Source organism: Podarcis muralis, chromosome 4, assembly GCF_964188315.1.
Source record: "Podarcis muralis chromosome 4, rPodMur119.hap1.1, whole genome shotgun sequence".
Lineage (NCBI taxonomy): Eukaryota > Metazoa > Chordata > Lepidosauria > Squamata > Lacertidae > Podarcis > Podarcis muralis.
In genome coordinates, this window is record NC_135658.1 from 74,012,327 (window position 1) to 74,038,350 (window position 26,024).

Genomic DNA, 26,024 nt, shown 5'->3' on the forward strand with positions numbered 1-26,024 from the left:
AAGAGGCGGGGGAGGGAGAATGGTAAAATGTAAAGTAAATAACACTGTGCAATTGTGAACGGTTCAGTTCCAGGACCCTTAAAATTAATATCATATTAAACAATTAAATTGGATTGAAATGATTCAGGGAACATGAATTGCCTGCCATTAAATTCACTTTCAGAAATTCCGCACAATAAAAAAATATGTTGAAATTGGCATTAAGAATGAATTGAGAAGCCTGCACATTTTGATACAAGGTTTCTAAATATATATATTTTTTTAAAAAAATTGATCTAGACCCATAAAATAAATGGGAGTTTTGCCATGAAATGACACTTCCCAGTGACATACTTGCTTTCCAAAGCAGAACGAAAAAAATTTCTAGTAAATACGTTGCACTAGAGTGAATAGTATCTTCAGGAACCTCTGGTTATCATTACGTTTTAGGAATAAAAAAGAGCAAGTAGATTGTTCTGCCTAGTTGAACTTGCACACTCAGTAATCCTAAAGCCAGGCAAATGTGATCTGATCTGAGGGGCTCTTAGGCGTGGTATGCTCTGCCACCAAAGAGGCCAGCTGCTAGGACTTTTACACACACTCACACAAACATGTACAACCATGTTCTTCTGGCAATGGGTATGGGAAATGGGGCTTTCCAGGGGAATGTTGGGGGCAGCCAAGCACTAACAGGATCCTAAGTCTCCTCGCTCCCCTCACATGCCTTCAGCTATGCTGCAAATGTAATAGCCAATTTCTTTCCATTGACCACAATTGGGGGGGGGGGGAATAATAATGGAATAAAAATCACCAAAGAGGAAGACCTCCCTACCCTAGGGGCTTAGGAAGCCCTTGGGAAGTAGTGGTATGTCTGCTATGTAATCTCACCACCATCCCAGGATTGTGAACTATACATTTGATCCTGTTTAAGTAGGCCAAAAGTTTCATATTTACATGTCCGGTGCTTGAGTAACTTTTACCTAAGGCAGAGCTGCATTGGGAGATAAAAGGTGGGATGAGCCTCCTGTTTCTGGCAATGGGTCAGTGTATTGTGACTCACTGCATTTGCACCCATATGTGTGCCAGGGAGAGGAGAAAGTGATATTTTGTACCAGCCATTCCTTGCATGAGCAGCAATACTCACTTGGGACCGGAATTTGCCCATAGTGTTAATGACTTTTCTGAAGGGTCATTATGTAGTTAAAGCGACTTTGTGAGTTCTACAGCAGATGAGTAGCCTGCATCTGTATCAAATGCAATTTTGAATCTTGATCAGAACTTACAATACAATTCAGTAGTGAAAGTGGATTTGCTCTTTAGCCTTTTTATATACTGTTGTGCTCATAGGAGCGTGCAAAGGTCTGGGGGGATTCCTCATCCCACCAACAGAGACCCATCTGTGTTAAACGCCCTCAGGAGAGAACCCTCTCGAGAGAACCCTCTCTGATCTGCATCATCTGAGGTCCTCAGGTGTGACTACCTGGCTGACTGGCTAAAGCCCTGGAAAATAGCACTCCAGTTACAGAACGAGTCTACATTGCAACATTTTGTTTCAGGCCCTACTTGTTTTATATTTATGTTATTGGCACGATTCCTAATCCTTACCACTTAATATGGTAATTCTGTCCATTTTCATGGGGAATAGTTAAACCTTACATGCTAATTATTTTATTTATTTGTGTGTTTGTGTGTTTGTTTTAAAAGCATTTGTATACTGCTATTCATTAAAAAAAACCCAAAGTGGTTTATAAGTGGTTTATAACAATAGAACAAAAAAAACCCCATACAATAAAAAATATTAAAAAGTTAAAATCAGATGTCAGTTAACTATTATGGAAAGATGTATTGTTAATTTCCTGCATAGGCCTGATGGAATAGAAGAGTTTTCAGCAGGCATTTAAAACTTGGAAGAGAAGGTGCCCTCTATTCTGAATTAGAATTAAATATTTTTATTTACTGGAAACAATTATGAACCTCCATCATTATGAATTTGTTTCCAACTAGGTGGACATGCATGGGAATATTCTGCTAACATCCCTCGAAATTCACAATGAAGTTGCAAGCAATGAGGTCACCACAAGCGTCACCGATCCTCAGAATTCAACAATATCCTTTGACAGCTCAGGTATCCAGTACAGAAAACAGAGTTCGCATCGAGAAAACCTTGGAAGGCGTACATTGGACAGAACTGGCGCCCACACAAAGAAGAGTCATTTACGGAGAAGGTCTTCACAGCTAAAGATAAAAATTCCTGACCTAACGGATGTGAACGCCATAGACAGATGGTCAAGAATGGTGTTTCCTTTCACATTTTCTCTTTTCAACTTAATCTACTGGCTATACTATGTCAACTAAATTGACTTTACTTCTTCTTTTTTTAAAAAAAAGACTTTAACAAGTTAAATATTAATTTGCCTGTTATTTTGTATGTGTACATAAGAACTTTTACACTATATACATATATAAATATAAAATATATATAAATATATTTAAAATCCTGTTTATGTGTGTACATATATTGTGAAAGAATGTGTATTATACCCATTGTGCATACACATATGAACTATATATATACACACACACTCTGTACTTTCGGAAGATAACGGACAGTTTAGCAGAATGCGCATTAAGTGATTTTTAAAAAATAAAATAAAAAGTATGGAGAGGCAAGTGCTCTGAAAACTGTAGGTTTTGATAAATCTAAAAGTCATTTAAGACCACCCAAATATTTTTCAGACCTCTGCAATTCCATATTTATCAGAATTATGTGATATTGTTTGTGGAAACTTGACTGCTCATTAACTGGTAGAATTAACACTGGTACGCTTTCTCCAAGTTATATTTCCTAATCATTGAACCAATGAACCTAATCAATATTTTTTATTTTTTGTTTTTGCTAATGTTTTGTGTTTTATATTCTAGCAAAGATCAGTTTCCCTAAAAAAAATGGGCATCGTCCTTTTAGCGATCACTTGTTTATTCTCATGTAGCAAGTTAAATCTTGATCAAGAGATCAGTTTGCTTTGTGTTCATAGGATTTACGATCCTTAAGAAGCTATTGAACGTTGCAAAGCAGCCTCTTCTTATGTGATACAGTGCATTATATAATGTTTTAATTTAATATTCCAATTACAGTATAGGATTATTTTGAGGAGAGAATCCCTACAGCATAATGTTACTGGAATGTTGTTTGAAATGCAACTGCTGCTAACATATTTAGGATCTATTCTGATCTATACAGGGTTATCAAATCTTCTCCTTTGCAGGGGTACTATAATCTGAGGAGATTATTTCTGAGGAAAATTTTAGCACAAACATTGCTCCACGTTCTGCTGTACCTGCTTCCCCTTTGCAAATCTTCTCCATGTTACAGTGGAGCAGCCAGGCAGAACAAATCAGTTCCACAAAAGAATAGATAAGGTTTATATATATATATATAAAAGCTTCTCTGTGCCACAGAGCTTTTCAAATTTCCAGAATGCCAGGCAATGGAGGATATGATAATCTTAGCCCATTGTTTCTTTAATTATTAGTATTCCAATGATAAACTAAAAGACACCTCAGGTTAAAAACGAAAAGGGAAAACCATGCATTTACATTACCAAACATTCTTAGAACATGATTAATGTAAGATATATTTGCATAATATGCATATATATGAATAATTTACCCAATTTTCTTTCTAGTGCTTGCTACTGTGACTGCATGCTATATCATACTTTTGTTTCTGTGATGTTACAGCTTTCTCTTCTCTAGAATTAAACCAATATAGCACTTCTAATGTATAAATTCAATAACAGAACATTTTCACATCTATTTTGTACATATATATGTATATACACACTAAAACTGCTAGTATAGCTGATACGCTACATTCACAAACCATAAATAATGGAGAACAAATGTCTTGCTTCAGCATTAAATGCATTCAGTCATTTTCCTTATGCAAAATGTTCCACTTTTGTTTTCCTGTAGTTAGAATGCATTCATATCAGTGCTGTTAACTTAGCATACATGAGATGAATGAATATCAAAAGGAGTTTAGAGAAAACTGGATGAGCAGGAATTTGGAAGGTAAAGTTGTAGGTGCAATTCACCAGTTGTATTCCCCATTCATTTCATTATGGCAACTTCCACTACTTGGGTTGCACTGGAAACATTTTGTAGCTTTTATTATATGGAAGCAACCTCTGATTCACCTGCCATACCACTAAAGGGCCACTTTCCATGTTACAGGAATGCCTTTTGCATGTCACTCCCACATAAAATAATATACTATAGAAAAGGGTTTTATGTTGAGACTGAGCTAAAACCAGTCATACCTGGTTTCATTTTCACATGATGGAGAACACCGTATATGGGAGGGGAGAAATGGTATTTCATATAACTGGCCTAGTGATTTGGAAAAAAAAGTTTTACCTTGATATGAAAACAGAAACCTGCAGAATTATATTTAGTCTGATACCACACCTGCTATTGAGACAACATGCAGTGCTATTTTTCTAGAAAAAGAGGTGCCGGAACTCACCTTGAATGTCTCCCTTGTTCTCTTAGAATGGCAATGGTGCCCACCTGAGAGGTGCTGGAATTGACTTCCGGTGAGTTCTGGCTGGAAAAAAGCCTTGGATATATGCCAGGAAGAGACCATGGCTTTCTTGGAAGAATACGTATTAACTAAAATCATGCCAAAATTATTTTTAGTGGACTGGTTCATTTTATTGCCTAACGGAAGCTACCATTGAAATTATAATATGAGCCTTTAAATCAAAATAGGAATCAAAATTTCAGTACAGCCGTAGTGTTAAAATAATTATAATTATAATAATAATAATAATAGAATGTGGAGGCTTATACTGAAGTTCATAAACTTATGAAAGATGGGAAGGGTTGTCTTTTTCGTTTATTCGTTTTTTGCTATGAATGTAAATAAAGATAATTTTGTGTGAAGGTATCTCGATTGGTCTATAACGCTGAGATCAAAAGTAACGAGCAAGGAATGACAGCAACCCATAATGACTTCAGGCTTCAACAACAATTTAGACAATGTTACTCACAAACTAATTGAGATGAACTATATATCTGTAACATTTAATCTGAATCCTAAACATATTAAGCTGAAACAGATCTATAGAACCTACCGTATTTTTCCATGTATAAGATGATGTTTTTGTAGTATTTAAAAATGCTAAAAATTTGGGGTCCTCTTATACAAGGATAGTGCTGAGGGGGGACGGGCAATTGGTGGCATCCACGAGCAGGAGATTGTCAGCGGTGATTGGGTGGGTGATTGGTGGCTGAGGCAAGGCCTGCTGTCGATTTGCTGCTGCTGTGTCAATTAGGTGGGTGATTGGTGGCTGCAGCAAGGCTTGCTGGCGATTGGCTGCTGCTGCTGCAGCAATTGGGCGGGTGATTGGTTGCTGGGCAATCTCCCCCTATTTCCTTAATTTGGGGTCCCAAAAAGTAGGGGTCGTCTTATACACGGGGGCATGTTATACACGGAAAAATACGGTACTCTGTTTGTGTGTGTTAGGATTACAGTGGTACCTCGGATTAAGAACTTAATTCGTTCCGGAGGTCCATTCTTAACCTGAAACTGTTCTTAACCTGAGGTACCACTTTAGCTAATGGGGCCTCCCGCTGCTGCCACACCGCTGGTGTGCAATTCCTGTTCTCATCCTGAGGTAAAGTTCTTAACCCAAGGTACTACTTCTGGGTTAGCGGAGTCTGTAACCTGAAGCGTTTGTAACCCAAAGCATTTGTAACCCAAGGTACCACTATACAGCCTTACTAAGCAATCCAAGCCTGCCTTTGCAACAAGCAGGGGCAGGGGCACTTATATTAGATGGAGTTACCCCTCCGCTCAACCCTGGTGGCCTCTGCCTGCAGAGTGACAACCACCTTCCTCCACTGGTGTGGAGCTCTACTTCCACCTGCTAGACAGTAAGTAGGAACCCTCAAAATGGGGCGTTCCGGAGACAGGGGAGGCAGAACCCGCCTGGGATCTGCTGGATCCTAAGCCAATCCTACTGCTATCACATGGGCCCAAATTGGACCTGATTGTTATGCCAGCTCCAGGCTGGTGCAGCTACATGCCTCTTTTGCTCTTCTACCCTAGCCATTATGGGCTGTACATGCTGTGGTGTCTCCACCTAGCTATGGCTGGAATTAGCAGCCTTAGCGACTCTAGTGAGATCAAGAAAATTGAAATACAGCTGCAACAGCTCTGGTGGGTGAGGAACTGCTACCAGAATGAGCCTGCCGAGGAGGCAAGAGTGCAATCCCAAGGCTCATACAATGCTACAGAGCTTCACATGTAGCAAAGCATTTGAGGGTTTTCTAGGGAAGCCCAGCGGAGAATTTGGATGGGACTAGTGAAATTTCTTGAAAGGTTTTCCTGTTCCTGAACTCAGGCTGCTACTCGAGCAAATTTAGCCATGTCTTTTATAGCTTTTTACATAAAATTGTTATAAATTATTTGCAGGCCAACAAAACATGTTTGTTATGAAAGGCCCTGGAAAGAACATAATAAACATCATGCTGGATCCGGCCAAACACCCATCTAGTCCATCATTTTGCTCTCATGTTGGCAAGCCACATGCCTCTGAAAAGCCCTAAAGGAGGAGCTGAATGCAGCAGGGCTCTTCCCATTCGTGTTTCCCAGCAGCTGGTATTCAAAAGCATTACTTCCTCCAATAGTGGAGAGAGAATGTAGCCATGATGACCGGTAGCCATTGATAGCCTTATTCTCCATGAATTTCTCTAACCCTCTTTCAGAGCCGTTCAAGTTGGTCCTTATCATTGCCATTGAAATAGTGTGCATAGCAATAGTGTGCATAGCAATAAAAAATAAAAAATCAAACACAGGGACACTAGCTCTAGGAACAATAGCATCAAATCAACAAACCCTAAAACAACAAAACAGTGCAAACTCTTAAAAACAACGGAACGGTCTCGTCAGAAAATTGATGGGTATCATCAGCATTTAGCACTTTCTCTAAATGCTCAAAGCTATGCATCACCCCACTAATTTTTCTAATGTCACTTTGTAATAAAGGCCAGGATTACAGATTACATTTTTAGTGCTGTGCTGAATGATCACCTAGTTTAATTTTCAATGTCATAAGTGGTCTTTCAAGGGATATAAGCAGTCTTTAAAAATAAAAATCCATGCAGTACTGATCTATCACATATTTGGTATAAGAGCCTTGTTGGATCACCCAAAAGCCTATTTAGTACAGTGGCACCTCTGGTTACGTACTTAATTCATTCTGGAGGTCCGTTCTTAACCTGAAACTGTTCTTAACCTGAAGCACCACTTTAGCTAATGGGGCCTCCTGCTGCTGCCACGCCGCCGGAGCATGATTTCTGTTCTCATCCTGAAGCAAAGTTCTTAACCTATTTCTGGGTTATCGGAGTCTGTAACCTGAAGCGTCTGTAACCTGAAGCGTATGTAACCCGAGGTACCACTGTATAGCATGGTGTTTCCACAGTGACCAAACATATGCCTATGGGAAGCCTAGCTCAATGGTACTCTCCTGCCTGTGAATCCCAATTGATATTGGAAATTAGTCACTGATAGCAGTATCCTCCATAAATCCCCTTTAAAGCTATCTAAATAGGTCCTTCACCAACCAGAAGATTTGGGTCAGACCCTGGTTCAGTACTTTTGAGTAACAGCTCACCTCTGTCCAATATACCTTTCACATTGGATTTTTGTTTTTTGTTTTGTTTTGTTTAAAAAAGGAAGAGGAACATTTTTATTAGGGGACAGAATTGGATGAAATTTGCAGGCAGAATAAACCATTCTGAACGCCTGACTCCTGACACATTTCAGAATGATAACTGCAGTAGTCTTCTGGTAAAGGCAACTGCTACTTAATAACTTAATCTCCCCTGCTGATTTGTAGTCAACTGATCTGAAAATTGGAGAAATGAAAGTGGCGCCCCAGGTTAAGAAAGAGTTCAAGGGACTCTTGTGCTAGGCACAACTGAAGTTGTTTTTGAGTACAAAGAGCTAAATGGCATTCACTTTCTATGTAAAATAATTCCCTCTGATTACAAGCTTGACCAGCCAGTCCCAGTAGAGCTCTCTGCCCCCTCCCCTTCCTATCCTGATTTATTCCTTAAGCTTAAAGACATAAGTTGCTCTTGCAAAGCTGACCCTTTCTCCCAAAAAACCTGGCTGGGCCAGCCCACCCATGAGGCAAGGTGAGGCAACCACCTCAGGCAGCAGATCCATAGGGTCAACAGATCCTGATGTAGATCTTTATCCCCCTCTTGTTCCTGGTCTAGCTCTTTCCTCTCCCCTTCTTTCCTGGTGGGGAGTGAGGTGCCATTTTATGGTTCAGCTCAGGTGCCAAAATGTCTTGGTCTGGCCCTGAAAGCTGGGATTGGGGAGCACTAATGAAACCATTTCTCTGACTACAAGCTAGAAGTGTCAGGAAAAAGCTTTCCTGCCCTCTCCTGATCCTGGTGTTTGCTTTCAGCTAGTCATAAGTTTTGATTTGGCAAAGCTGCTCCCTTTTCCCCCTTGCATTTTCCTTCTACAGGAAGCTTAGAGACATAGCTTTGCATTTTGTGGAAGCTGGCCTGCACCATTTCTTTAATGTCTGGGTCACTGCAGCACCACAAAATTCTTCTGTCCAGTCTTGAACAGATCCTACTTTGCCTCAGATTGGTTGAGACTGAATCCATTCAAAGCATCGCACCTCCGTTTGGGGTTCATCCAGATCTGGCACGCACCAGATCTGGCAGGGAATTCTCTCTCGTGACTCTTCTAGCATACAGCTTCATTGGACAGCCTAACTATAATGAGATGAGGAGAAAATCTTATTTCTATGCACTTCTTACACACCATGCATAATTTTATATACTCTATCATGTTCCCACTTACTTGCCTTTTTAAAAAAAAACACTAAAATAACCTTTCCTCCTAGGGGAATTCCTCCAGCTGCTTAATTATTCTATACCTATTTGCAGCCACTGAGCTCTGCAGCTTCAGTGTCGTTTTTGTCTTTCCCCTTTACACCGTGATCTCAACCAATTGGGGATTACACAGTGAATCTGTTAACATGACAGTGACACATAACTAATCAGATTAAATTGATGCCATTGAGGGCATCAAACGAAGCCCTTCTGTTGCCTGTGCTCTGAACAGGAGAAGCAGGGAATGGAATGTGTCTCCATTGCCCAGGATAATGGGGACACACTTCCTGTCTTGCTACATCATATTCCCACTTCACTTCCTGCCACTACTGCATGGGAAATCCCTCTTCAGCTCAAGTTGTGTGTGGCTGTCTGGGACAGGATGTAGGTGGAGAGGCAGCTTAGGATGTACAAGCAAAGTAATGCACTGTGGGTTGGCAATTTTCTTACTCAGCTGTGCATACAGATAAATATGTCCTCCATATGTCCTCCACTACTTTTATTGTATCAGGATGCACATGTATTTTAATTCATATTCTTCTCCAGCTAGTCAGCTGTGCATGACTGAACTGAAGGTGGGTGAAGTACGTAAAACTTTGTTGCCTTGTCCCCAATTCTCCTTGACACCCCTTTTGGTCCTTCCTTGCTTTTTTCAAAGGGGAGTGAAAAGTCAGCAAATAGGTCATGCTTTGCAGGAGGAGTGGAAACGTTATGAATATTTTCCAAACTGCCCCACTCTCCCCAGATTAAGCAGAAGATTAGATGGAGGCTGGAGTACAGGCAACAGATTTGAATCAACGGTTTTTCTTTTCTAAGATACTGTAATGGAGGAGTTGCTCTTATGGGCAATTTGGGAATTGGTTAAATGAAGCCAATAGAAACAGAGGTACTTCTTCAGCTTGGACAGGTGGGGCTGCAGCACCTTGGTCCCTCCCAAACTGCAGAACCAGAGTCTCCCCCCCCCAAAAAAAATCCCAACCCACTAGTCATAACAATCAGATCACTCACTCACCTTTTCCGGGGTTCATCTTCAATCTTTGTCTAGGCTGGCCAATCAAGTGTAAACTTACCGGTAAGGTAAAGGTAAAGGTACCCCTGCCCGTACGGGCCAGTCTTGACAGACTCTAGGGTTGTGCGCCCATCTCACTCAAGAGGCCGGGGGCCAGCGCTGTCCGGAGACACTTCCGGGTCACGTGGCCAGCGTGACAAGCTGCATCTGGCGAGCCAGTGCAGCACACGGAAACGCCGTTTACCTTCCCGCCAGTAAGCGGTCCCTATTTATCTACTTGCACCCGGAGGTGCTTTCGAACTGCTAGGTTGGCAGACGCTGGGACCGAGCAACGGGAGCGCACCCCGCCGCGGGGATTCGAACCACCAACCTTTCGATCGGCAAGCCCTAGGCGCTGAGGCTTTTACCCACAGCGCCACCCGCGTCCCATAAACTTACCGGTACATGCATTTAAATCAGCAACCACTGTGTGTTGCTCACTACTGTTGGAGCCAGCTCTTAGGGGCTGAGATCCCTCCAGCCCTCCCAATAAAATATTTGAGGGGGCCAGACATTGATGGTCATTCAAATTGTGTGCGTGCACTGCCTTGTGATTATGTGGGGCAGAGCTTACTCCCCCCCCCGCAATATTTTATTCAAGTTGGCTCCCCTGCTTGGTATCATCCCTGTCTGTAGAGGGAAAACCCACCCACCCCCATTTTTCATTCAGTTCCTTTCCTCATAGAGAAATTTTTTACCAATTCCCACTGAAAATTGCCTGGCAGGACTGCGAGTCCCAACAATACGCCAATCCCCCGCTTCTCCTTGCAATGGCTTTGGTGATAGCACAGCAGATGCCGGGAAGTACTTTAGCCCTTGTGAACTTCGGCATGTCTTCTTAGGAAAAGATCTATATTAAGGCAAATTGCAGTGTTACGTTACTTGTCTTTGAAAAATCCTCAACACGGCAAGGCTGGCTGAGCAAACAATACGGACTGGGACTGTTTTTGTTATGAATAATTAATAAACTTTTTTTAAAAAAATGACATTGAAGAACTGAATAATTACAAAGATGCTGCTTTTCGGAAACTTATTAGATAATACCTGCATGTAAGCAGTTGTAGAACGGTTTCCCATACTTGGGCCTCCAGCAGTTCCCATCGTGCCTGATCACTGGTCCTGCTAGCTAGGGATGATGGGAGCTGTAGTCCAAAAACAGCTGGAGACCCAAATTTGGGAAACGCTGATTTATAGGATTGCAATCTTAGGGAGTTGTGATGGATCAAAGCAGGAATTGCTATGTGAATGAGAGGGGGAAGGAGGCCCATCAGGTGAAAATAAGGACAGGAGTCCTACCAGCTGTGTCTACTGAAATGTCCTCTTCTACGTTATTAAGGTATAGGATCTCTGCCATCTTTTGCCTGTGACCACCAGAGAAAGCAGTGTGATCTGCAGAGCAGCCCTCTGTAGACCAGTTTAGTGGGATTTATTCCCATGCATGGACTTGCAGCCTTGTACTTATTTTCTTCCTCCACTGATAGGCTCTGGGCACCCCTGGCTCCACCTACCATTAACTGCCTGCTTTTGCCCAAGGTTGGTGCAATACATGAGGGGCAACCCACAGGCAAAGTGCACCCAGTGGGCTCCACCACACTAGCATGTCCATGACCCAGCTGTCAGACCACCTATCGTTTTGACATTCCCACAATGTTCCCTGTAAAAGAAGCTGATGGCACTCTGCAGCCATTGTGTGGACAGCACTAGGCCTCTTGTGATACTTAGGATTTCATAACCGTGTGGTGGCTGAGGCTGAAAGATAATGGCTTGCTTCAAGCCAGGAAGAACGATTATGGCCTAATGTAGGGATGGGGAGCCTGGGGTCCTTCAGACATTCTTGGACTCCCAACTCCCATCAGCCTCCACCAGCATGGACAATTGTTACGCATGATGGGAGTTGTGGTCCAGCATTGTATGAAGTGCTGGAGGTTCCCCATCCCTGATCCAGTTGGAGTTTTGAATCAGGACTCCCTGGCCCACTGCTTCCTCTCTTAGCAGTTGTCCTACACTAGCTCTCTGTGGCCTCCTATTTACAGTGTACGCAGATGGGTCAGGAAACGAGTGTGTGCTCAGTTTAAGACACATGTGATTTGCAAAGATTGGATGCTCTGAATAAGTACCCTGCTGATCCTCTCCACTTCACGCAGAAGCCGTGTGTGTGTATACTGCTTCATAGGGATTGCTAACATTACCCTACCGTATGATAGAGAGAAATGTGGTAAGGTCCTGATGCCATTTCTTCCATTATTACATCTGTATCAGGAGAAGGCATGTTTACTGAATTTCTTCCTTCCTATAGCAGTTAAAGGAGCACCTGTAGATAGGCAACTGTGATTCATGTAATTGGAATTGTCATGTCATATATAAAGCTATCATTTGACATTTTCAGGAGTGCAGTGGAATATTACCCAACCAACACATGAACAAATTGGGACCCTTCACAAATAACGAAAAGACAAATATTTAACAACATGCATGGAACAAAGTGGTGGAAAAACATCACTGTGAATTTTCATTCTTTCTTTTTTTCTAGAAATATTTGTAAAGGGGCAGAGAGGGGGAGGAAATGATGGTATGGAATGAGCTTATTGTTTTGAAAAAATTACAATAAAATATATTTTAAGAAGGAAAGAGAGTATTATGGATTTGGATAGCATTGGATATATTGTTTCCTTTTTAAAAGAAAAAAAAGGCATTAGCATCATGCAAGTAAAACCTTGTTTTAAATTACTGACTAATCTGCTTTCACCAGTCTCTTAATCAACAGCTTTTTTCTCCAAGTCATTCCTAATGTTAAGCAGAAGTAGAGGATATGAATTTCAACCTACAGATGCAATATTCTTTTTGTTAGGTATTCAAAACAAATTCCATATTGCCTGAAGAAGAATAACCAATGCCATCGAGAGAATTAAAGGAAAACAACAGTAGACTCAAAAAGACTGTTGCCTTCGGGCATCAAGCAAAACTCAGTAAATAAAATGTTGTTTGCTTTAACATGATTTCTCCCCCCCCCCCAAGGCCTTTCATATATATAAAAAAATTAATGTAACTTTATTTCACATAGCAAAATAAAGAGGGTTGTGTGTTACTTGTTTTTCTTCTCAATTTGATGCTGCTTCTTTCTGCCCTCTAACCCTGCACAGCACTTAAGGAAGAGAGTAGCTTGACTAAAATCCAAGGGGACTACTATGAACATAAGGACCTAAGAAGATCCCTGCTTGATCAGACCAAAGGCCCATGTAGCTCAACATCCTGTTTTCCAAGAGGCCAGTCAGATGCCCATGGGAAGTCTGCTGGCAGAGGCTGAGCCCAGCACCATTCTCCCCACGTGCAGTTCACAGAAACTGGCATTCAGGACTTCTCCATGTTCCCACTTGTTCAGCACCCAGAAAGCACAGCTCTGAGTGGTTTCCCCATGCTTTTTAGACATTGGTCCAAGCACAGATGGATCTACTATGAAATTAATGCAGCTTAAGCTTCAGACCCCTCATCTTGCAGGGGCCCCGGAAGTGAATTTTGGGTTTAGAGGACCGAATTTGAGTTGCATGACTCCAATTGAATAGTTTTTGTTGTCTACAGTTCAAGGGGCACGGTTTAACCCACAGTGGATGGCGCTGTGGGTTAAACCACAGAGCCTAGGACTTGTTGATCAGAAGGTCAGCGGTTTGAATCCCCGCGACAGGGTGAGCTCCCGTTGCTCAGTCCCTGCTCCTGCCCACCTAGCAGTTCGAAAGCACGTCAAAGTGCAGGTAGATAAATAGGTACCGCTCCGGCGGGAAGGTAAATGGCATTTCCGTGCACTGCTCTGGTTCGCCAGAAGCGGCTTAGTCATGCTGGCCACACGACCCGGAAACTGTACGCCGGCTCCCTCAGCCAATAAAGCGAGATGAGCGCCGCAACCCCAGAGTCGGCCATGACTGGACCTAATGGTCAGGGGTCCCTTTACCTTTACCTTACAGTTCAACGGACCCCAAAGTTTGAGAGTCAGTAGCACAGATCTGTCACTATTTTCATTCTCTCCCGTTGCTGGATGTGTGATTGTTACATCACATGTCTATGTTTACATTCCAAGCTTGGAAAATGTGGGAAACAGAAGCTAGTCCTATCTCTTCCGTTTTAAAGGTTTGGTGATCTGTCATGGAACAGCCTCACTGAGTAGACAACAGTGGTTACCCAGCAATTGTTGCTGGACGAGAATGGGGCCCCATAACAGTTTGCACTTCAGGACCTCAAAAATGTAGGTTTTCCACTGGGTCCAAGTGGTTTCCTCCTCGCCCCACCCCATTCCCAAGGAAAACCTGCTCTTTAGGAGCAAATGCCAATCCGGAGAAAACCAGAATTGCTGTTTGATCTGATTGAACACTAAAGAGCGGTTTTCTGCTGGCGAAAGCAGCAGGGTGAGAAAAAGTGTGGATGAGCCCTCAGAGACACACTGTTTCTGATGGTGGAGGCAAATGACTACTAGCCATTAATAGTCTTCTCTTCCATGAATTTCTCTAATCCTGTTTCAAAGGCATCCAGGTTAGTTGCCATCGCCACACCTTATGTATGTGTGGGTATGTGTGCTTGTCATCTGAGGCCCTTCTCTATGTCCCCCATCCAAGAGAGGTTCAGACAATGGTAACAAGACAACAGGCCTTTTCTGTGGTGGCTCCCCAATTGTGGAATGTTCTCCCCAGAGAGGCCTGCTTGGTGCCATCACTACAAGTCTTTAGGCACCAGGCAAAAACATTCCTCTTTACCCAGGCCTATGACTATTAAATAATCTACAGCCTGTGAAAGTGTGTGGAGAGTGGACTGTTACCATGATGATTATTTTACTATTAGGCTGTCTGTCCTCATGTTTTTTAATTATGTTTTTACCATTGATGTTCTGTGATGCATTTTTAGTGTTGTACACCACCCTGGGATCTTCTGTTAAAGGGTTGTATATAAATTGAATAAATAATAATATATAGTTGTGGGCCAAAGAGGGAACTTTGTTCATTTGCAGCAACATCCTAGACATGTCTAATAAGTAAGTCCTATTTGCATGCATGTCCACATATTTAATGTTGGTTAATATAATACAGCAGCAGAAGATGACGATTATTCTGTCAGGATGATCATCACCCAACCATCTGCTTTTACATGTTCAAAGCTGGCCGTCAAAGCCTGATAGAGGCTAATGTACATGACATCGTGGGGGGGGGGGGGAATGGCTTGGATGAAGTAGAATCTGAATGCAGGCCCAGCTGTTACAATGTCTGAACAATGACAGCTTGGTGACTTAAACATCCAAATATTTGACTTTTATATGCAGATTTGGAATTTGCTTACTGAAAAATCAATTTAAAGAAGTTGTAACTTTATTGAACAATCGGAAGGTCTTGATCCTTTATGCTGTTTCTCTTTCGGCCAGAAATGAGAATGCCAATTCTTCCAGCCCATTATACTGAATTTAATTCTTCGTTACTGTCATCTTTCAAATTGTTTTCTGAGAGAATTGCCCAGTAGAAATGTATTGGGCTGAATCCTCATGCCCAGTGACAGATTTCCTTATGCATAGAAGTCACAGAGTATTCAACAGGAGGATTACGCAGGAGCAAACTGCACACACACAGGAGGAAGCTGCCACTCATTCGTACAGGTAATGAAGTAAAAACAATTCGTATTATGCAATTAGGGCAACATCTATTCCCAGAAGCACTTTAAAGTATATTTGCAAGCAGTGCAAACTAAGGCTGTGCGAGGACAATGCACTTTGGGTTCGCAAATGGGGCAGGGATCAATGATGGGATCCCCCTGCCCAAAATGTTGCAGTCTCTGTGAGATGAATGGCTACCCTCCTGCCACCATGTCCCCCCCCCCCCCCATCACCACATTTATGCATGCACAAGGCAGGATGCAGAAGCAGCCATAGCACCAAAGTCAGATTGGCCCCATTTGAAAACTCTTGATGCTCAGCATCTGTGGGTCAGCCGGAGACTGCATTGCCACTGTTTCTGACAACATACCTTTCTAGGATCTGATCATCTTCAATGAAGGTGGGAGATCTTTCAGCACCTACACCATCATTTTAAAGTTCTCTTAACAATAAAGACAATCTATGGCCTTTTGGGACGCGGGTGACGCTGTGGGTTAAACCACAAAGCCCAGGACTTGCCAATCAGAAGGTCAGTGGTTCAAATCCCCGCGACGGGGTGAGCTCCTGTTGCTCGGTCCCTGCTCCTGCCAACCTAGCAGTGTGAAAGCACGTCAAAGTGCAAGTAGATAAATAGGTACTGCTCCGGCGGGAAGGTAAACGGCATTTCCGTGCGCTGCTCTGGTTCACCAGAAGCGGCTTTGTCATGCTGGCCACATGACCCGGAAGCTGTACGCCGGCTCCCTCGGCCAATAAAGCGAGATGAGTGCCGCAACCCCAGAGTCGTCCACGACTGGACCTAATGGTCAGGGGTCCCTTTACCTTTACCTTTATGGCCTTTTAAACTTTGCAGGGGTATTGATTTTGTTTGTTATTATGTTGTGTTTTGTGTTTTTATGTTGTAAACAGTCCTGTGATCTAGGGATGAAGGGCGCTCTAGAAATTTAATAAAGGAGAAGGAGAAGCCCTGGGTGAGGAGTTACTGGTGTGAGACCTCCTCCCAGGTTGCTTTTAGGCCCTCCAAGAAAATAATGGCTAGGATACAGTAAATCCAACAGTTGGTGGATAAAAGTTGTATGACTTCTGAAAGCTGTCAAATTATAAACTCTTATTTTCCTTTTTGTCTACCCCGAGTGCTCAACAAGCACAAGCGTTTGTGGTAATCTGCCTTGTGGCTGCCTTTAGCACTTTGTGTTTTACCAGCTCAGCTAAACAGAAGAAAATTGCTCATAAAATGTTATGTTTATTGTTACCAGAGGGAGGTGAGAAGAGAAAGGGAGCAATGCACTCTACCACGTTTATGACAAAGCCTTGTTGTTATACTACATGCCCTCTGAGAAAAATTGGCAAAGCAAACATCTTAACATAGTTGGCGCAAGGGAACGTGGCTTGTCCAAGCATGCTTTGAGTAAGAACAAATCCGTCTTTTCCTTGCTCTGAGAGTTCTCTGATCTATTGGTTTGAAGACAAGAGAATGTCAGCATGATCTCCCCAGATCCCACTCACATCCAAAGCAAGAACTAATTTTCATGTGTGCCTGTAGAGGCGGCTCACACCTTCTGAGGTCAAGTAGTTGTGGTGGGAACAGCAGTAGCAGCATGTAGGAGGAATTAGAAGGACATGAGAAGAGTCCTGCTAGAAAGATCTAGTCCAGCATTCTGTTCTCACAGTGACCAGCCACTTATGCTTACGGCTAGCCTACAAGCAGGATTTGAGTGCAACAGCCTTCAGCCCAAATGTGATACCCAGAAACTGGCATTCAAAAACGTACGGCAACCAAGAGTGGAAATAGTATGCAGTCATCATGACGAGAGGCGCAGAGGCCCAATTCTGCTGTCCACCTAACTGGAAGAGTGTATGCAGTGTGACAATAAAAATGAGGCATATCAAAGCCAGTTATTAGTTTCTGTGCCCATGCTAAAGTAGATCCACTGACTATAGGCACACATTTTCTTCGATGCAGCATCTTTAGAAATTTGATTTTTCCACAGGCAGGAACTTCTACAGAGCGGCACTCTTCATGGCATCATATCAGGAACACACCAGATTACAAAAGAGAAGAAATATTAACAGTATGCCAAAGGTGCAAGTGAGTGATCAGCCTACTGGTCCAAGCCTGTAAGATCGCTGATGGTGCAAGCATTCTCCCGCCTGCCCCTTTCTTCCAGCTTATACCTTTACAGGAAAACTTAAGGGCAGCTCTCCGAAAAGTGGCCATTGCCCAGTTTGCTTTTTCTGGACCTGCTGTGCTATTTTAATAATGAAGGAATGACTCAGTCCGTTTCTGCATAAGCCAGAGGTGTAAATAACAATCAGTTAGGAGAACTTCTTAATCTATCCTGAGAATGTTTGCTTGGAACAACTCGTGTTATTTTTAATGAGCGACATGTGGTAACTGGAGAAATCTCCAGGGGGATGTTAAATGCTTGAAGTGTTGTAATGATGAGGACAAGACTTGCTCATTAAGTTGCGATGATAGCGCTGTGATTCATTATACATGAGCCTCCACGCAACATTTCTAGCAGGGAGTCCCAAAAGGAAGTAGAAGGAAAGAGGAGAACTAGAAAATGGAAGCTGGAAGAGTTCGCCAGCCGCCTTGAAGTCTCCCAGCAAAGAGCCAGGAGATCCTGCTGCAAGTTCAAGGCTGTTGAACATTTGTTGTCAGTGGCACAGATCATATCATAGAATCATAGCTGGAAGGGACCCTGAGGGACATCTAGTCCAACCCCCTGGAATGCAGAATCCTGCCCACAGCCATCCCTGGGTAGGCTCAAACCACAAACCTTCTGGTTAACAACCAGACACACTGACCCATTGATGCCTCAGCAGAAGGAGCAATAGGGTCCCAAGTGCAACAGAACTGTCTTACACATTTTGAAGTAAGTAAAGTAATGTGCATTACAATTTAAAGAGGGGTCCCTCCATTTGAAGTGAGTAATGTAACGTACTGTTAAACACCACCCCAATCTCCAAATGGGGAGAGACTCCACAGGTTCCAAGTGTTTCCGTTTCCTTGGAATGAAGGTCATTGGAGATTGTGGACTCCTTTAGCATATATGGTTTTATATACAACCTGAGTATAGGATGGAGGTGCTCACAGCACCAACACACCAAAAGGTCTTGCTTCTTCATCACCAGTATGGATCCAGCACAGAGTAAGTATGTCTCTGTGTCCAGCTTCCAGCTTGCTTCCAGCTGCTCAGCTCTCACACCGCCCAATGTTCTACTTGCCAGTTAGGTGAAGGTGGGAGAAGGCCCACCCATTTCCTCAGATGATGCCATCGCTTGGTGGTAGCTCTTGCAATCTGACTCGTTCTTTTGGGATGCTGATGAGGACAAGTAAGTGGCCAGCTATTGTTTTACATAGAAACCTGTCTGACTAGTTCAGCAACCTCCTCTTGCCAGATTCCAACCTCACTGGGTATAGGGCTCCGATAATTGGGAGGGACTCGGGGCATTATCCAGACAAGACACACCCTCACACCCCCTGTAACCTACAACAATACACTAACATCAAAAGAAGGTAGGTGCAGTGTGTTTGTGTAAGATCATGAAGTCCAGATTCAGAAATGAACTAGCTGTACCCCTATTTACTGTGATCTAGGACAAGTCACAAATTCTCATCTTCACTTCCCTTTATGTAAAACAATAACACTGGTGACCTAATTGCATTGTGTGACATATAATGGCCACAGCTCAGCAAAGCACCAGGCACCCTTGATCTCACTGCTTATTTCATCTGTCTCAAGGATGACTAACCACTGTGGTGCCATGAAACAAAAAGTTTCCAAACTGAAATGTCGTCTCTGACATGCTCCATGGTAGGTTGTCATAGGTACATCACAGTGCTCCCCAACCCCTTTCCCCCATCTGAAGGATGAGCATAATAGGACAGGGTTCATGTAAAGATTACTTAAATCATGTGTGTGATGTGCTTTGGAAGCCCTGGAAAAAACTATGTAAACGATGATGATTCTTATTAACTTTGTGTGACACTGTTATCAATATTGTTTCCATGTAGATAGACTCCAGAAATACCCTGGAATTGAAAGAATTCTTCATTGCATTAAAAACCTCTCTATAATACTATATCTATTTGTGTGCAAATGTGAGTGTGTGTGTCTTGCTGTTTATTTAATGTAGGGAAAAGCAAAACATTTTAGAATCACGTACACAGCACTATTCCTTGAGGGTTGGGCTAAATTATAGGTAACTGAGTTTAAGTGCTTCATTTTCCTTAGAGACACTATCTTTTATGTACTCCGACAGAGGCCAGTCAGGGCTAAGCAAAACATTCAGAGAAGTTTATGGTCAGGGCAATAGGATGCTCAAGTCGTTTCTCAGCAAATTTTAGCGTGCAGTGAGCTGTCTGAGAGTAGGGATAGAGCAAAAGATTGCTGTGATGTATTTATTTTTAAAGTCAAATGCATCTTCACCCATCCCTTTGAGGTTTCTTTTCATTAATGATATATTGCTGAGTTCTCATTCATAGATAAAAGTGGGATTTTTTTTCCCCTTCTAAAAGACAAACTTGTTTGAGAATGAAACATTTGAACCATTGGTGGCACAGGAGAACTGCGAACACTGCTATCTTATACGAGCAGAAAGGCCATAGCTCAATGGTAGATTGGCATGCAGAAGGTCCCAGGTTCGTTTCTCTGCATCTCCAGGTAGGATTGGCAGAGACTCCACTCAAATCCTGAACAGCCACTGCCAGTCAGTGAGCTTGATCGACCAATAGACTGACTCTACATAAAGTAGCTTCCAATGTTCTTATGTCTGTATTCCTATGTTGACGCTGCCCCGGGCTGTTTTGGGAGGGAGGGCTGGATATAAATGGAATAAATAATCATCAGAAGTAAGCCTCACTGCTTAGAGTGGAACTTACTCCCAGGAATGTGTGTGGAGGAGAGTGATTAAGATAACAATGGACCTGGAAACCAAGCTTTATTGAGGAATGGTTGACGGCATTAGGTATATTTAGCCTGGAGAGCAGAAGACAGAGACGTGATAGGATAGCCATCTTCAAAAATCTAAAGGGCTGTCACGTGGAAGATGGAGCAAGCTCCAGAGGATAGGACCTGATCCAATGGGTTCAGGTTACAAGAAAGGAGATTCTAACTCAAGGTTAGGATGAACAATAAGAGTTGTTTGACAGTGGAATGGAACACCTCAGAAGATGGTGGACTCTCCTTCCTTGGAGGTTTTCAAAAAAATGGTTGGATAGTAATCTGTCAGGGATTCTTTAGTTATGATTCCTGCATTGGAGGGAGTTGGGCTAGATGACCCTTGGTGTACCTTCCAACATGATTATTCTATGATAGGTTGGTGTGTTCACTATAGTATAGGACTGTAGCCTTGATGTTACAGTTTCCTATTTGGGTAAACATGTTGCAAAATAGTTCTGTTGTTGTTGTTGTTGTTGTTGTTTAGTCATTTAGTCATGTCCAACTCTTCGTGACCCCATGGACCAGAGCATGCCAGGCACTCCTGTCTTCCACTGCCTCCCGCAGTTTGGTCAAACTCATGCTGGTAGCTTCGAGAACACTGTCCAACCATCTCGTCCTCTGTCGTCCCCTTCTCCTTGTGCCCTCCATCTTTCCCAACACCAGGGTCTTTTCCAGGGAGTCTTCTCTTCTCATGAGGTGGCCAAAGTATTGGAGCCTCAGCTTCATGATCTGTCCTATAGTTCTACTCAGCAGCAAAACTCCGACAAAAGTCCTGTTGACATGACCACCATTCAATTACTACCATTCATGGGGAAGGATAAGTTTCTGGTGGGTCAGTGTATCCGATCTGCTATTGGAGACAGGCCAAAAGTTATCTAAGATTTCATGGAGGCAGCACAGCTTGCAAGCAGCAGGTGTATAAGAAACAACAGCACAAAGTCAGGAGTTAATTGATTTTTTTTCAGTGCTGAGCCCCTGCAGAGTGCAGCCTGCCACCATGTTTCACCTCCAGGAGAAAAAAAAAACCAAACCCATATGCTTAACAAAAAGCTGGCTACGTTCTGGCTCAAGGAAGCAGTTCTGAACCCCAAAGAAGCAAAACATGGTTTGGGTCATAATGCACACACATTTGTCTTTTCCTTAGTCAACTTGTTTTCTATGCATTGCCCCAACAGCTCCTGTTGGCTGAGGGACGAACCAGAGGACAGGAATCAGGCAGATAATCGATTCAGTTCACATTTTAAGACAGACCTACCTCATTTGTACTTTCTGAAACAATACATGAACTGGAACACAACCGTCATTTGAAATGCACACTTCTCTGAATTTTGCAATGGAGTTCCCTACCCACCCAAACTTTCAGGATGGTGCTATAAATGCATCTAAATATGTGCCAATTGGATTAGAAATGTCCCATGCAAAGAGCACGCAGTCAAGTGAAGCCAAATATGAGTCTGATGATATTATCTTTGGCTGGAGGCCATACTTGAGTGGTAGTGTTCATGCTGTGTACCCAAAAACTTCCAGGCAACCAGTTTATTGATCATTCATTCTGAATTATTTGCAGGGAGATTAGATGATGTTGCATAATCATCATCATCATCATCATCATCACCATCTAGTTGTATGCCACCCCATCTGACTGGGTTGCCCCAGCCACTGGGCAGCATCAAAACAAGCAGTTTTCCAGTGCATCTCCTCATCATTTTCCTTATTGCAAAAAGGCATGGGGCTTGTTGGGCAAGACCTCCTAATCCACTATAATTGGATTTGCCAGCATGAGATGGAATCCTTGCCACCCCAAAATAGTGACAACCTGGAAGCAGTCCAGGATCCATCCCTCGCATCTCCAGGTAAGGCTGGGAATGATCCCTGCCTCCAACCCTGACCAGTCACTGCCAGTCCCTGAGCTAGATGGAACCACAGTCTAACTTGGTCTTAGGCAACTTCCTCCCTTCCTATGTCTTGACTTTGTGTCCATTGAGAACACACCATAGAGTCCAGGGGACACCTATCCAATCCACAAGGAAAGCGGAAAGAAATAGGGAGTGTTAAAGCTCGAGGGGATTCCGTAAGACACATCACCTCTTTAAAATGTTGTTTTGCTTGCCAAACAGTGATAGACAAAACAGCTGTGCGGCCACCAAAAAGTCAGATTTCTCCAGCTGCGGCCTCCTCAGCTGCATATAATCAGCTGCTAAGAATGTCTTGCGTCGCCCGAGGCAAGAAGGAGCTTTTAAATTGCAGGAGGGGAAAGTTCAATATTAGAATAAATCCTCCTAATGCTAAGGGTAGTTGGGCAATGAAATAAGTTGCCTACAGGAAATCTGCAGGATCTGTTCCGATCATGCCTTTAAGCAGCTAGTAAGCAGAAGAAGCGTATGCAGGGAAAAGCTTCAGGTACGACAAACTGGGCTTTGTTGCCGAGATTGAACAGAGGTCCCAGGAACCCTGAGGTGCTTCCTAGTCCCTTACAGTGAAATGTCTTCCTTTCATTTCTTTCTTGCCAGCTGCTGTTACCGATGGTTGCCTGCCCAAGAATGACCCAGCCACTAAAGGAGAAGGAGCTTCAGGGAAATAATAGTGACGTCAAGGTCCAGGCCATTAGGGATAATTTGGGTGTTCCCATGAGCAGGGTTCTGAGCATCAGGACAGCTGGGAGAAGCAGAGGCGCTGACCCTATGGGGCACCTTTTAAGTACATTGTTTTGCTTTCATGAACATCAGAATGGCAGGAAGAAATATTTTAATTAACCTATCCCTCGGCTTGCTGGCTTGATGGGCGGTCTTCCTCCCCCCTTTGAAGCAAGGAGCTTTACCCCCAGGCAAGACCTCAGCATCCTGCGCACCCCCCTTCCCTGCCACTTCCCCTGCCTCCACGCCAGCTCTCCCAGCTGTGGTTGAGTCGGAAAAATCCACCTTGACAGACAACCAGTCTCTCTCAAGAGAATCTCTCCCCCTCTACCCAGCCGGCCTGCCAAACCAGGGCTTTTCAGAATGTGTATGTATCGATTCCATCATTCACACTCTAGAAGTAATTGCTCCCTCTGAGCATGTTTATAGATCCATACAAGCTCCTGGTTCCTTGCAGGATGTCACAACAGCTCAAGATCAAGAGTAGAGGGTTTTCTAGAACACAGAGGCGCTGGTACGGAGAGAGTTCTCTTTCAGGAAATAGAGCAATCTCCTGGAATCACACAAACCAGAGACTTCTTTGAAATGCAGACAGTTCATAAAGGCTTACCAGTAAGTGAATTGCTTGCTGTAGGGTGATGCAGAGTATACAATGTAGACTCATCAGATTGCCTGTAGTCACTGGCCACGAGCCAAGCGTACTTGCACACAGCAGTGGGCTGTGCCTGCACTGACGGCTCTGGGCATCAAATGGTTTGCTCAGCACTATGGTGGTCAGCCATGGGAGGGGATGGATTTCTTGCTGTAGTGTTCTCCTGCCATGCCCCACAACAGTTTCTTGGATTTCTGAATGACTCCCAGGTCCAAAATTCTTGCAGATCCCTGGCTATGCATCATTTGCCCAGACTGAAGGCTGGCGACCCTAATCAGGAACCATTGAAGCATCAGTGTCAAACTGTCATGTATGGATGAAATGGCATGGAAATGGCTGGTGCAGTCATCATTTAGCAGCTAGAAACCAAAGGCTGTGACACAAACAGTGATGCAGCTGATCAAAGCATTGGGGCAAGAGTATACTTTTCAAAATGCATTAAAAAAACACTAAAAAAACCAATTTTAACACTTGTTAAAGTGTAGTTGTTGTTTTTACCTTAGTGATCCATCATAGGCCAGGAAAACATTGCACATCTGTGTCAGTTGGAATAGCATCATCCCTGAGATATTTAAAACCACCACGAAACCTCACTATGGCTTGGCAGGGCGAATTTCCTCTTTGCTTCACTTCCTCAGCAATAAATTAAGGTTGGACCTCTAATGAAAATAAATGGATCCCGAGTTTCCTAACAAGTCACAGAGACAGCAGGAGACCTAGTAGCAAATAAAGCATCACATTTGTGGCTTCATAAAGCAGAAAACAGTCACTATGTTGTTGGCTCGGTGGATGTTTGCATTATCTCTCCATAGCTAGTCAATGGCTAATTGGTGAGACTTTGATGCTCAGGTAGCAAAGCAGAACAACAGGTGTGTCTCATATTTGTCTGGTAGGCCAGGAGTGGGAAAAGAGCCATATTCCCCTTTTGAGGGAAGCTTTTTGAGGTCCTCATGAGGTGAGCAGGACCAGTGGGCCAAAGTGAGTATGGCAATGGATGCAACTCTTAATTTTGTATAGTTGGTTACATCCCAGCTAGGCAAAAGTCAGAGGTTTCTACCAACACATCTTTCCATCCTTCCAATGAGACATTCTAGCTAAGCAGAAGCACTCGAAGTGGTTATGGCTTGTGGAAGCCTGTTTAGCCTGGGAGTGTCTCAAGGGCCAAAGAGAGAAGTCTTGGGGGCCACATTTGATCCCTGGATATGCCTGACCTCTGCAGTATGTAAGTGTTTACAAAAATTACAAAAATATCATATGTGGGTGTCAATGAGTGGGGGTGACCACCATTGAAGTCCTGGTTATGTCTGGGGAAAATCTAGATGTATGGCAACCCCACCAGAAGAGGTCCTTTTCAGCCATGGCACCTTTCTGTGGAATAGAGAGATAAGTCTGGCATCAAACCTGATAACTTTTCAGTCTCAGGGAAGACCCTTTTTTGTTGCCTAAGCTTCCCAACAAGTCATCTAAACAGGTTTTAATTGATCTGCTATTTTTATCCCTTGGTTTTCCTTTTGCTTCTTTACTGCTGATATTAACCCCCTCCCTCAATATTTTGCAGTGGATAATGTTTTTATGGTTCTTGAGTGGTTTTATAAACTAGTGGACATTGTATAAATGTTTCCAATGAATAAATAAACATGAGTTCCAACATTAATGTTTGGCAATAATTTTGCTTGACATTATTCTGAACTTGCAAAATAGGTGAGATAAGCCTTACGATAAAACTTTGGCATTCCTTTTTTTAATCAATCCTGGCCATCATTTTAAAAACAGATAGAATCATAGAGTTGGAAGGGATCTCGAGGGTCATCTAGTCCAACCCCCTGCAATGCAGAAATCTCAGCTAAAGCATCCATGTTTCTAGTGCACATGTTTGAGGAGGAAAACCACAGCAGGTTCTGCTAAAACAGAGAAGGTGAACCAATGGCCTGCCAGATGTTGCTGGACTCAACTCCCGTCAGTCCCAGCAAGCAAGATCAATAATTAGGGATGACAGAAGTTGTAGTTCAACAATGTCCAACAGCCGCAAGTTCCCCATTTTTGTACTTAAAATCCAAAAGCAAAGCAGAAGAGCAGGAAAGGGTAAGTCAGCTGCTTACTGCTTTTCATCAAGCAATTTATGCCCCATTGATGTTCTGGAGCAATAGTCATGCAATAATCTACAGTCTGCATCCCGTCTATTCTCCATATGGGAGAGGGAATGGATCTGCTGCAAATA

At 43.1% G+C, this 26,024-nt stretch overlaps 1 protein-coding gene across 2 annotated transcripts in view; it reads left to right on the plus strand.

The window, feature by feature from the left end:
- GABRB3 (gamma-aminobutyric acid type A receptor subunit beta3) overlaps positions 1-4,930 on the plus strand; it is a 198,258-nt gene extending 193,328 nt beyond the window's left edge. For both annotated transcript variants that reach the window (XM_028727832.2, XM_028727833.2), the window contains one exon: positions 1,984-4,930. In XM_028727832.2, the coding sequence (XP_028583665.1) occupies positions 1,984-2,334 (351 nt within the window). In that variant the 3' untranslated portion in view covers positions 2,335-4,930. The remainder of the gene's footprint in view (positions 1-1,983) is intronic.
- The last annotated feature ends 21,094 nt before the right edge of the window (positions 4,931-26,024 follow it).